General features: G+C 32.4%; 1 protein-coding gene across 1 annotated transcript in view; it reads right to left on the bottom strand.

Annotated features, from left to right (window-relative positions):
• Positions 1-227: 227 nt before the first annotated feature.
• The window catches only part of LOC126880581 (NF-kappa-B inhibitor cactus), a 51,169-nt gene continuing 36,763 nt past the window's right edge, over positions 228-14,633 (bottom strand). The window contains exons 3-4 of the mRNA XM_050644529.1: positions 5,769-6,100; positions 228-4,017 (exon numbers count right to left, since the gene is read on the bottom strand). Of these exons, the coding sequence (XP_050500486.1) occupies positions 3,961-4,017; positions 5,769-6,100 (389 nt within the window). The 3' untranslated portion in view covers positions 228-3,960. The remainder of the gene's footprint in view (positions 4,018-5,768; positions 6,101-14,633) is intronic.

Below are 14,633 nucleotides of genomic sequence, written 5' to 3'. Positions count from 1 at the left end.
TGCAAATCGCTCGATGTAAAGTAGATGTCTCAACCTACATAAGAAAATAAGTTCTTAAATTAGCAAACTGTTTTTCTAATTGCGCACTCTTATCCATAAGTCCTCTTTCTCCTAAATACCGTGGTAATGACGTTCTTTCTATTGCACTACGAGAATGGTGTTTTTGTGCCTTTATTATTTTGAGATCTCCCAAAAATTGCGTGTTGTGAATAAAAGAAACAACAGAATTTTAATAAATTATATATTTTAGGGTTGACTTAACTAAAAACATAGGTACTATATACAAAAGTCCGTAAACTAAACAATGATTCGAAATAAATTATAACAAAAACCTGTAGCTGGTGAAAAAATGTACAATAACTAAACTGAAGACAGAACATGTCCATTCTACGATTAGTCTTACTTGCCTACGTATTTGAACTGATGACAACACTGCTACATAGCTCTATTCATCGCTTTTCTTTTGTTTCGAACACTTGACACATGACATATAATATATCTACGTCATTTGTCATTGGTATATTATAATATGGAAGAAACCAATGACTTAGAGATATTATATGTCATATGTCAAGTGTTTGAAACAGAAAAGAAGCGATGAATATCCGTAGCGTATTTTAGAAAACATTACAATTGTCAGAAATGTCATACACAAATATAGGTATATAACAACTAAACATATACTGATTTTAGATGTATATTAGAGCTAACATTATTATTGACATTTTTTCAGTTCAAAACATTTTCTACTAATAATACTCGTGTGAAAATTCACGAAATATAGTACTATTTCATCTACAAATGATGAAAACATCTTAACGTTTAAATAGGGAAATATATGTACAGTCTACAATTATTGTTTTCATCCTCAGTAGCGAAATCTTTAAAAAAATTATCTGCCTTAGTGTGTGTGTTTTAATGTTTTATTGGGCATTTCCCAATATTTTAGTGATTTTACAGTCTTCTTGAGATATTGCCAGGTTTACAACTCTCATTTAATACTAAAACTTTTAAAACTAAAAGTAACCTATTAAATTAAGTTGAAAGTGATAAAATTTAACAACATGTACTTATGGCAGGTTAAAAAGCTTCTTTTAAACCGTTAGCTGGTTGGTAACTTGTTTCTATAATATAAAATGTGAATTTAGGTCTCAAAGCCCCAATATTTTCTGAACAGTAAAACTCTTAATTAATAAATTCGGTGACTGATCACAGACACCTGTCAATTGTTTTTATGACGTATCAGTGACGTAATTAGTAAAACATGGCGATTGTTCACCATTTTGTTATAGACGGAGAGGCAGCGCTAAAAAATCTCTTTGAATTTACTAAAGCTAAATTTTTCAAAGTTGATTACTGTGATTGTGTAGAGAAACATACTGCGGTCGGTCAAGCGAAACGTAGAACAGGGGTTACTGAGAGGGTATCAAAGTTGCTTTACTAAGAAGGTAATTAAATCCATTTACTAAGGCTGAAAATCAGTACACACATTCTAAATTGAATATAATTAAAAGTTATTATAGTCGGTCAGCTGTATGACGGGACAGAGCCGGTCGGTTGGCCCCAATGAATGTACAGGGTTATTCACTATATTTTGACCCCCTTGTAAACTGCTTTATTTACAGAATTAGAAAAAAATGTAAAATACAAAAGTTATTCGATTTTTACATTATGATTTTTTGACATATATATCGTACTAGTGACGTCATTCATCTGGGCGTGATGACGTAATCGACTATTTTTTTAAATGAGAATAGGGGTCGTGTGGTAGCTCATTTGAAAGGTTATTCAATTCTATATACAGTACTATAAACATTAAAATCATTATTTATACAGGGTGTCCAAATTTTTTTTTAAATTATTAATTAAACAATTAATTTAATTAATTTTTTTGGATACCCTGTATAATTAATCATGTTAATGTTTATATTACTGAATAGGGAATTGAATAACCTTTCAAATGAGCTAGCACTCGACCCCTATTTCCATTTAAAAAAATAGTCCATTACGTCATCACAACCCAAATGGATGATGTCACTAGTACGATATATATGTCAAAAAATCATAATAATTTAAAAATCGAATAACCTTTGTATTTTACATTTTTTTCTAATTCTGTAAATAAAGCAGTTTACAAGGGGGTCAAAATATAGTGAATAACCCTGTACATTCACTGGGGCCGACCGACCGGCTCTGTCCCGTCATACAGCTGACCGACTATAATAACTTTTATTTATATTCAATTTAGAATGTGTGTACTGATTTTCAGCCTTAGTAAATGGATTTAATTACCATCGTAGGAAAGCAACTTTGATACCCTCTCAGTAAGACCTGTTCTACGTTTCACTTGACCGACCGCAGTATGTTTCTCTACACAATCACAATAATCAACTCTGAAAAATCTAGCTTTAGTAAATTCAAAGAGATTTTTCAGCCCTGCCTCTTGGACTATTAAATTAAATAGGATGAGATAGTTCTTGTGTCACTCAATTCTTAAAATTTTGCGCGATTCTGACCGTTTAAAAATGGCTATCCTTTCTTTTGGAAAGAATAACCTTTTCTTTATTATTTACAACAAACTATTACATGACAGATTAGCTTTCAAATGATATTTTACATGTAATATGTTGCCATTTTTCCATAAAAGTTTAATAGCCTTAATACTATCAACTTATTAGTGGTAAGATCTTTCAAATAAAATTATCTTACAAAATGGTACCTGTCCGCCATTTTAGTTCTGTCATTGAAATATCATAAAAACAAAGAACAACATCTTGGATTAGTCCAATAAACTTTGTAATATACATTTTATGGTTCAAAAAATTAAAAGAGGGAGTATGACTTGAAAATCACACTGTGGTATCCATAAAAAGTATGTGTATTTGGAATTATGTTCTTATTATCATGTTATGGCTCCTATTGGTGGTTATTTAAAATTTCAACCAAAGAGACGCTTAGTTCTACAACTATCAACATGGTGTACGAAACCGCTGAATCTTAAGATTATTGAGTATCAATAAATCAGTGGTTTGAAACATTATAAAAATAATGGTGACAATGATATGGCTGGATAGCAATGCAAAAACAGCATTTGCTGGAAACAGCTATGCAACTGGATTTTCTGAAGTTGGTAAAATGTTTTAAAGGATGAAAAGGGTTTGCTATTGACTTGAACAGCTTTCATTACTAGTTTTTACATGGTATTAAAGACCACAATAAACTAGGAATATACATACTAGGTGTACCCGAAAAGCAAATTCTTAGATTTCGAGACAACTTTTCAATTTTCACATACATTTTACGTACACCATATATCCAGATGGTATAAGAGAACCTATTGTACGTCACAGTAACATAACAGTTAATTGTATACTTGAAATTTATAATGTGCGACCATCTGGATGAACTACAGTTTCTGGTGGCATGAAATAGAACTATTAAACATCCCTAATGTATCTGTATGGTGGTAGATAATCTTTTCACCGATTTTAGGCGAATGTTACAGACACCATTGCTTATTTCCCTATGTTTAAAGTTACTAACCGCCCAAATATGTAATGCCTATTGTTTGCACTAGATAATTTATATTTATTATATTTTCCAATACAAATTTAGCTACAATTTTATGATCTCCATGTGCAAAAAATACGCTAAATTATAACTACGTTAATTATGCAATAAAAAGGTATAAAAATAAGGCAAAATAATCTGCAAAATATAAAAACAAAAAATTAACAATATCCCGCTAAATCAAGAGCTGTAAAATCATTTCAAATGACGGTGTAACACCCAGTATGCTAAATAATGCCATGAAGATGTAAAGATGTGTACAAATTTCATCACAGTATTTTTCTTTTTTGGCAATTCTACCTCTCCTCTTCTTATAATATGCCTGTCAAGGCGACCTGAATCTTGCAGACTTCTTCTTTCCTGCCTCATTTAATCCCTGGGTCTTTTAATCTAGGCGCTGGCGTTGACCATTTGCGTGCTGAAGACGTGACTGTTTTCATACACCATCTGAAACAAAAAAAACGTCACTTAGTACATAATAATTAATATTTATTCAATGGCATTATTCAAATTAAAAGAATAAATACATATTTAAATGTCTACATATCTCAAGAATGCTAACCAAGCAGTGCAATAGGTGCGTTCGCGGGTACATTTGACAAATTGTCGCCGACAATTTCTAACCTCACTTAATATAAATAATATCGTTAATAGACAAATAAACAAGGTATATTTACTTTTAATTAATATTAATAACTAATTACTAAATTATAATAGGTAAATATACCTTGTTTATTTATGTATTAACGATATTATTTATATTATTTTAAAGTGCGCATGCGTTTTCTGACAATTTATCCAATTTTCTGACAATTTCAGGTACCCGCGAACGCACTTATATAGATAGCCGGTTCTGCCAGTGTTGCCAAATTGTGAAGTTTTTATAGGTTCTGGAGAAATTCATCGAAATTTTGTTATGTGCCATACTAAGAAAATCATAGAAAACATTTTCCCATTTGTTGAATATTTGGAAGGAAACTAATAAAGACACTTTCAATTTAGACATTTAGTAGAAAAACTGGTGGTATGGGCGCAGTTAAAACAATTACAACGCTGAAATGTAACTGGGCGGGCCATGTTGCCAGAGTTACAGATAGACCAAGAAAATTTTAGAATGTAGACCTAATAGACACGATGCTTATCGTAACCGAGGACGTCGTCCAAACAAGACCGACGGACGACAAGCATCCAGCACAAGTGGATTCAAGGTGCTCAAGGCAGAAAGGAATGGAATTATTAACAGGAAGTCTATGTTCAGTAGTAAACTCAAAACGGCTACTAATGGTGATGGATAAAGAACGCATTAATATGCCATGGAATACCAAATCGAAATAGTAAAAGTTGCAATAGAACAAAAAAACGAAAGTGAGTGGGCCTTGAATATATAGAAGCATCTAGGGGCTACAAAAGAGCATGGAACTACTGGAGGAGTATAAATTAATTAACGATTTGGTTTTGAATCATTTATGTATATATAATTACTAAGAAGACAAAGTGACACCACAAATTTCAAGGCAAATAAAACAGCATTAATATAAGGCAAATAACGGAAGTAAGATTTCAGAGAAGTCCTTTGAATTAGAGACGGTCTTTGAACTAGAAATGGTGCTTTGAACCACAACAGTTTATAACCAGTTACTTTCTTGGCAAAATGTCTTTGATATTCCTTTGAAGAATACCCTGGAATACAAGAAGAACCAACGAGTTTATTCTGCTCCATGTTACAAGTAAACTTTAAAACATTGTGACCGAAAAAATCACCACTTAGTTTGGTCATGTGGTGCGTAGAGATGGTCTGGAGTCTGGAGAAGCTGACATTGCAGGGAATAGTGCAAGGAGTGAGAGCTCGGGGAAGATGATTAACAAGGTATGTGGACAGCATAACAAAAGAGATCGAAGCTCTACTAAACCTTTGCATCAGAGTTGTAGAGGATAGAGAAAGATGGAGACAGTTTAAGAGAAATTATTCAAAATTCTAGGTGGCATAATGTCTGAATCGGACAACGGACTAGGAAGAAAAATTTGATATTGCATAAACTACTTCCAATTATATCTAAATATAAATAAATAAGGGTATTAAGGAAGGATAGGAAGGAGTGGAAGCTGATTCTGGAACAGGCCAACACCCACCATGGGTTGTAGAGCCAATAATGATAACATAATATATGATATAATGAATAAGATGGTTTAATATTTACCTCATCTTCGCTGGTATCGGAGTCGTATTCGTCCTCACTCGAATAGGGCGAAGGTAGACCCTTGTTTATTAAAGCTTGCCTAATTGTTTCTGACACGAAGCGATGGTTGATTTCTAAAGCATCTTTGCCGCCATAGCTCATCGTTTCTACGTCAATGTTCTTACAACTTAAGAGGAATTGAACTACGTCTTCGTTGCCGGTTTGAACGGCGCAGTGAAGAGGTGTGAATCCCATACAGCCTTCTCTAGCGTTGATATTGGCGCCATACCAGATCAGGTTTCTGAGCACTTCGAGATGTCCGTGCATAGCTGCTACGTGGACGCACGTTTGACCTGGAACAAAAATATTTATCGTTAGTTTTACAAGAATTATTTTGTCATTTGTCATCTGCCATTAATGTGTCAAAAATAAATTCTTCTGAGTTTGATATAATTACGAATGTTGAGATATTGAAGAGATAAAGAATGAAGATATATTAAATATGTATTTTACGTCATCCTTTTTTAAATTAAATAAAGGTCAGAAATCTTTTATTTAAGTATATACTTATTGTGAGGCAGCCTGTCAAATTCGAATTATGTATGTCTAACTTTATTTTTATTTATAACAAATATGTTTATTTATTAGTTTAATATCTCTAGTATGAGCAATTATGGCAGGAATCATGTTTTGATCGTTAATGGAGTACCGGCGACTTGTTAACACTATTGATATACATTCTTCACAACAGTTCTAAAGTCTTACAAGTCTGATCTAAAGTCGGGTAACTAATGCGACGCTACTGCGTTCTGACGTAGCGTGATTGAAAAAACAACCAAAAAAGGCAACATCCGACGCTGGCCGTCTATAGAATCCGAATTGCGAAATGTGTGTGGAATTTCGGAAATCCCGCATTGTAAAATTTTAATTTGCTACAAGCCAAGAAAACAAAATTTTAATTTTAACCTCTCGGATGCGAACCTCGTGATTTCGTAGGCGGTTTTGCACTCGGTTTTCTATTTTCGATTTTTGATTTCGTCCAATGGCGATAGGAATTTGATTCTGTTTATTTTCGGGTTTTATTTACTATGCCAATTTTACTCTTACTATTATGATTACGGTTTGGGGAGCATTTTCCATGTTAATTTTAGACCGGAAAACAAAACAAATGACAACAAGTTGTTTCAACAATTTAATAAATTATTTTTTTACTTCAAAAATGTTTTCGTATTGTATTATTGTAATGTAGCACATAAGAGCATATAGTGGTGCCAATATATCGTCCCTGCCATTTCCAACAATCGAATGTGAAAAGTGGTACTTTTCAGGAGAGCAAAATAACTCTTTTTTAGAGACTCCTAAATCAGCGCATTGACAAATGGGAAAATTTTTATATTTTTTGTATGTAATGTTTAATCCTTGTTAGATTGATAACAAATTTGAACTGCTTATCGTTTTTTTTTCTTTACAAAAAACCACATTCGTTACTTTGCTTTTTGTATTAATCAAAGATTTGTTTTGGTCCGATGATTCAAAGTAGCGAATGTATAATAGCGAATAACTGTATAATCAAATAATGAAAATCCGTTAAAATGAAATCATAAACTGCCTCACAAGAATTTCTTGAAAGCGATACTGAAACAAAATTCGCACTAATTGTAAACACGTGCATTTTATTCTCCACAGCAGTTTAGCATTTTCGACAGTTTACAGATTATAATTGAATAACTGTTGAATAAATTACAACACAAATTAACGAATGTGACCGATTCGACATTTAACGTTGTACAAATATACCTTCAGTTATATTCATACTTACAGTTTGCAGTCAACCAAATAAAAAAATGTTCATATTCGATGGTTTAAACAGAATATTTCCCGCGCTCCTAATCAAGCTACAACAACGAGAATTTGCCACAAGATGTATCACGTATAATGCGAGGGCAAGATATCGTATCTGAAAAACCCGATTTTGCACATTCGATAGTTGGAAATGGTAGGGACTCTGACCACTTCCTTGTAAGAGCAAAACTGAGCACGCTAAAACGCTAAAAAAAGCCATAGCACAAAATCTAAGAAATATACCAATGAGGTTTTAAAATCTGAAATCACTAGAGATAGTTATATCTAAATTTTAAACGAAGCGTTACCAAAAATTGTAGAAAATGTAAGCATAGCACAGTGGACTAATGTAAAGAAGCTATGCACACTGCACATAGTATCTAAAGGCATTTTAAAATCAAACAAGGCCAGAAGAAACGAAGACTGGTTCAAGGAAGGATGTAATATCTATTAAACCAACAAAAAACGAGGCATATAAGAGACTCCAGCAGTGCAGAACTATAATAGATTAACTCTGGAAGATTACGAAAACCTTTGACGAGAAGAAAAGAGAAAGCAATACGAAAACGTCCTAAACGAGATTGTTAACCGCCATAACACAAAAAAACTTACGTAGATTAAAACAACAGATAAACAACTGTAGAAAGGAATAAACCGAGAATAATAGCATGTAAAGATAGGTATCAAAGATTCAATCTGCCAATCCGACATCGGATGGTAAAATGTTATATCCACTCCCTTCTTCTTTATGGTGTTGAAGCTTGGACTGTTAATGTTGACTTAATGAGAAAGCTGAAAGCTTTTTAGGTGGCTTTAGGAGAATTTTGAAAATACCATGGACCAATCATATTACCAACGTAATTGTGCAGAGACATTTTGATCGCCATTAAAAGGAGAAAGGCAGCATATTTGGAGCACATGTTTAGAAATGATAAGTAGAGTTGTTGAAGCTGATTATGAAGGCTAAAATCGAAGGAAAAAGAGGTCCTGGTAAAGAAAAGCAGAATATAGAGACAAGTTTGCAATGGTTATAGCCAACCTTGAATTGTGGAGTCGGCACTAGAAGAATGATAGGGATGGCTCTGTACTTAATGACAAGGAACAGATACTTAACAGATGAGCGAACCATTTTGAACAACTGAACAAACTTTATCTAAATAAATCAATAGTCTTCTGAAATACACTCGGGTGCAAAAAAATCGACCCACTGAAAATTTGGTCATTTTTGATGTCTCGAATTTCCTAAACCTGTGGTCCGATTTAAGTGATTTTGTTACCATGTTACAGCCTTATTCATTAACAATATCGCTATAATAATATTGTTGCTGGACAGGTAAAATGTCATTGTATACAGGGTGTACGAATCAAACTGTGTTTTTTTCTCAAAGTTCGCATCATCCTGCGGACTATTCTAGCGTTTATAAAATACTGAAATTAAAAACCAACTATAGCCTCAGGTTTTCTTAACATTCTGTTTTCAAATTCATTTGCTTATGTTGGATAATAAAAAAGTTAGGTACTTTAACAACTGGCCATGTTCGTCATCAGTACAGGGTGTTTCTAAATAAGTGCGGCAAACTTTAAGGGGTAATTTTACATGAGAAAATAATGGCAGTTTGCTTTATAATCATATGTCCGCAAACGCTTCCTTTCCGAGATACGGGATGTTCAATTTTTTTATACAAACTGACGATTTATTTATTGCCTTAAAACCAGTTTAGATATGCAAATCAAATTTGGTGGGTTTTAAGACGTAGTTATTGCACATTTTTTGACATACAATAAGAATTTTATATTCACCATTGGCGTGCATACGGGTAATAAAATCGGTCACAATATCCGTTTACGCGCTAATGGTGAATATTAAATTCTTAATTGTATGTCAAAAAATGTGCAATAACTACATCTTAAAACCCACCAAATTTGATTTGCATAACTCAACTAGTTTTAAAGTAATAAATAAATCGTCAGTTTGTAAAAAAATATTGAACATCCCGTATCTCGGAAACGAAGAGTTTGCGGGAATATGATTATAAAGCAAACTGTCATTATTTTCATGTGTAAAATTACCCCTTAGAGCCGTTTTACATGACCGAGATTTACTTCGAAAATTATTTCAAGAATAATAACGAAAATTTATGTAGTAAAATTATACAATTTTTCCATTGTTCCTTGTTTTACACCTACAGTTAAATCTTAACATAATTGTTGTGAAACGCATGCGTAGTGTGTAATGTGACTGACATTAAATAGAATTTTGTTATAAATAAAAGGCCACTGATGAAATAAAACTAAGTTAGAGCAGTGCCGGTTTATCCTAACTTCGAGCCCTGGGCGCTGGCGGTTTAGGGGCCCCCCTTCATTGCTATTCGTTGTCAGTTTTTTAACAAGAAAGCACATGCATTAACTATAAAGGTTTATTGTAAAATCCATACGGTAATTTTTTTAAACAAGCAAGAAGAATAGCAAACGTAAAAAATAATCCAAAAAAATAAATAAAAAATAGAAAGTTCCACAAAACAACACATGACAAGCAAAAAAACATATTCTAAAAAATACATAAAGACAAAAATTAGATCATTTTTTTTTGACTTGGTATTCGCAAACTTCCATATAATATTATCAGAATTCAGTTTTTCCAGTTCTTCATTCTCTATATACTATATTATACAATAGTGATAATGCGTCTAGGTTTTTTTTGACCCAAATTTGACCTTAAATATGTTTTTATTCTTTTTAAAGCCGAAAAAGACCGCTCACCTGACGCGTCAAATAAGAAAAAGTTGCCTTTACATCCTGGATGACATAAAATTTTTCATAAAATATGTTTATTCAAATTTTGGCATAACGTTACAAAATGGGTAATTTCATTATGCAAGTTCTCTGTGGTTTCATAAACATCGTTTTTATGTTTCTCGCATAAAGTATTAATTGACGTCTTATCTTCTTCTTTATCTAGAGTAAAAAAACATTTAAAAGCTGATGTCACACCCTTGTAGCATTCAATTCGCGATTCTGAAAACAGCGACTAATTTTCTAGACAGCGATTTCTTTGTCACCGCGACTACAAATCGCAAGTGGAGTGCTAGCCTTAGAGGCCACTGTATAGTGCCAAATTGCAATTTTTGTAATCACTTTACTTTTGAATGTTTGAAAGGGTGTGTACTATTGTTTGCGTATATGTCATTTTCGAGAATAATCTATTCTTTATCTATAAATTAGATGTATGTACATCTATTTTTGTCTTTCGTTTAACTATTTTAAAAGAACTTATTTTGTTCCTATTTTAAAAGAGAACTTATTTTAAAGCCGAAAAGTGAGATATACCTATTATTATTTGGGCCCCACAATTCAAAATGAAGTTATTAGAAACTAAAAAAACTCCGTTTATGCGATTATTTTGAATACAATTCGAGACATAGCTAAATCTGATAACTTTCTGTAGTTTTTGGAAAAGGGCCCGCCACAAACACTGACACGGGGCCCCTGTAGAGCTAGGCTACGCCACTGTGTATAGGCTTGAAGAAATGTAATATTAGAACATAGGCTTTTTATAGAATATGTAGATTATTTAGCGTCTTCACTTTTTTATAATTAAAACGAACGGGCCCCTTCGGGCCCCGGGCCCCTGGGCGCCAGCCCCAAGCGCCCAGTGGATAAACCGGCACTGAGTTAGAGGTAACATAAGAAAAGAAGAAATGTGAAATGACATTTTAAGGTTATAAGTTACAACTTTCATTTGTTTATTTTTTAGTAATATCATTAGAGAGAGAAGTAAATTCTTGTGCAAAAATAATTAATTTGAATAAATCAAAGATACTTCACTGAATAAACAAATCAGCACATGTTGTAATTATAAAGGTTATGTTATCGTAAACACCACCGCCTTATTTAACGTTCTGCGCAGAAACTCGCGCAGTTTACTCTGAAAACTTTCTAGAATATAGAACAGGTTCTAAATTTTTATATTGAAAATTATCATGGTAAATTTCAGAGTAAATCTTGTGTTTTACGTCTAATATTTTTATTAGATAATTTTTCATGGTAGTTATCAGCGTCAGTTTCGAAGTAAATCTCTGTCATGTAAAACGGCTCTTAAAGTTTGCCGCACTTATTTCGAAACACCCTGTACTGATGACGAACATGGCCAGTTGTTAAAGTACCTAACTTTTTTATTATCTAACAAAAGCGAATGAATCTAAAAACAGAATGTTAAGAAAACCTGAGGCTGTAGTTGGTTTTTACTTTCACTATTTTATAAACGCTAGAATAGTCCGCAGGGTGATGCGAACTTTGAGAAAAAAACACAGTTTGATTCATACACCCGGTATACAATGACAGTTTACCTGTCTAGCAACAATATTATTACAGCGATATTGGTAATGAATAGGGCTATAACATGGTAAAAAATCACTTAAATTGGACAACAGGTTTAGGAAATTCGAGACATCAAAAATGACGAAATTTTCAGTGGATCGATTTTTTTGCACCCGAGTGTAGTATTAGGTTTCCTAATACTTTTAGAGTTAAAGCGTTTTTGATCAAACAGCCAAGAATTCATTACCACCAGTTGACAAAAAACAACATTTTACAGGTTATATCAATTAGAATTTTCTGATAACGATTTCCGGACTGGAAGTCACCACGCAATAGACAAAAACAATTTTAATTACAATTATTGTGGTTTATTTCCAAAAAATATAAAATATTCAGTGTGCTGTATGGATTCGATGTTATGTCTTTTTGAGTGGGCACTCATATGACCCGAACCCCGTATATGTTCAAAAGATGAATCAAGTAAACGAACTCTGATGTCATAACCAGTTTTATACTACACTTGATATAAAAAAAGGAAAGTGCGAAACGATTGAAAACCAGCGTACACTGCATTATATAATTCTTTTACATTATTTAAACACTGCATCGACCTGAGCTTCAAAGAAATTTAATGAAATTTCTCCGAACAAAAAAGAAAGTTTCAATGTCTCGAAGAATGAAGAAGAAAGTTTAAGGTTTTACCGATTTAGCAATTTGCTGATTATAGTGACCAAGGACGTGGTTGGAATGTTGTTTGATGTTGCATTTGTGGTCGTAATAGATAAATTGAAATATGTAACAGCACGAGAAGAAAATATGGCACATATATGTATATAGCAATGACTCCTAATGTTCCAGTAAAATATAAGTACATAATAAAAATATAGTAAAATAGTAATCTTTTCTATAAACAAACTGGAGCTCCGAAATCGTGTTTTTTTTTCAATTATTTCTCTATAACTCCCAAGATTTTAACTTTACACCAAAAACCCCCAAATAAAAATTCACATAAAAAATTCAGTAATTAAATTCTGCATAGAGAGATGTTTTTTTTCGATTTTCGACGAAAATTTTGGTCGGAAAATCCGGGTCTTCCCAACAAAATCTTTTATTTTCAACTAAAGTTTTAAGCAAGTAATTGTTTATTGTTTATAATAATTATTTATTATAATAAATAAATAACCTGGTGACATAAAAGCATTTTTTGCTATACTTGGATTATATTTAGCCATTATTTAGATTATATTAAACCATAATAATTATGATACACAAGAATAACTATAATTTTGGTATAAATAAGCATTGTATGTACCTATCTAACAGAACTGAACTTAGACTATTTGAGCGACCTCAGGAACGTTTTAAAGTTATAAACAATTCGTACCATCAATGCAAGACTATCACAACCCAAAAATTGCCATTTTTTGTTTTTTATGAATCTGTAATGGTAATGGGTAGTCTAACATAATGCAAGAGTATTATAATTAACGTTAATATTGTTTAATAATGTCTTATATTAAATTTTGAGTTATAATACTCTTTCATTATGTTAGACTACCCATTACCATTACAGATTCATAAAAAACAAAAAATGGCAATTTTTGAGTTGTGATAGTCTTGCATTGATGGTGCGAATTATTTGGCTTATAAACAAATAAAATATCTCGTCAATTGTTAGATTAAATAAAATTAAGAAAACGGTAATGAAAAGGACGCTATAGGACGCTTCTTTTAAAAGAAAAAAAGTTTAATTGCGATGAGTGGTTCCTGAGATACAACCGCTAAAAGTTGACCGGCATTTACGACGAAGTTATAAACGATATGATGGTAATTTTTGAACCATAACCTTTTTATTTCGATCCTCTTTCTACATACAAATTTTCTTATCTTCAAGAGACTCATAACATATTATATTATAACAATAAAAACTATTGGTATTACGAGTGAAAAATACCAAAATTCCAATCAATAACTAAAATTGTTTAGGTTGAAGAAAATATAATCGAAAGTTCAAAATCGGTATACGTTAAAAAATGTATTTTTTGGCCTATATTCCAGCAATAAAATTGCTGGTAAATAACTTTTCCCAAAAATGGCCTATTTTCCAATAATCTGCCCAGACTAGTGGTGTCTTCTTTTATTTATATTAGTCCTGTCGCCAGGGGGGTACAACGGCCTCCTTAATTCAGATGGACTTACCCAAGTTTTTTTTTATATATTCTGACCCGCAGAATACGAATTTTTTGGGTAACAGTTGATCCGGATGTCGATAAGATTGTTATAGACAAAGAACTTGAGGAATTACATAACAGCGATTTCTCGCAAAACAAAACATCTTTTTGTATTTTTTGGGTAATTTTAAGCAAAAAATATTCCTACAAGTTTTTTCGTAGAATGCATAGTTTTCGAGATAACCGCGGTTGAACTTTCAAAAAATCGAAAAATTGTAATTTTTGAACCCGAATAACTTTTGATTAAAAAATAAAGTAGCAATTCTGCTTTCCGCATTTGAAAGTTGTCAAATTATATCGGTTTTGATTATTTGCATTGCTAAAAATTTATTATTTTATTGTTAAACAAAGCTATAAACACCTAGTATGTGAGTGATGTTTTCTATGATTTCTCATTTAAAATCGAACGAGTAGGTAGAGTAGCTACAAGTGCAAGCGAGGCAATTTCTACGTAGCATGAGTTAAAATGCATGTGTTAGGCACGGGAAACACTGTG

Source organism: Diabrotica virgifera, chromosome 2 (assembly GCF_917563875.1).
Source record: "Diabrotica virgifera virgifera chromosome 2, PGI_DIABVI_V3a".
NCBI lineage: Eukaryota > Metazoa > Arthropoda > Insecta > Coleoptera > Chrysomelidae > Diabrotica > Diabrotica virgifera.
This window is presented reverse-complemented; position numbering and strand designations above follow the sequence as displayed.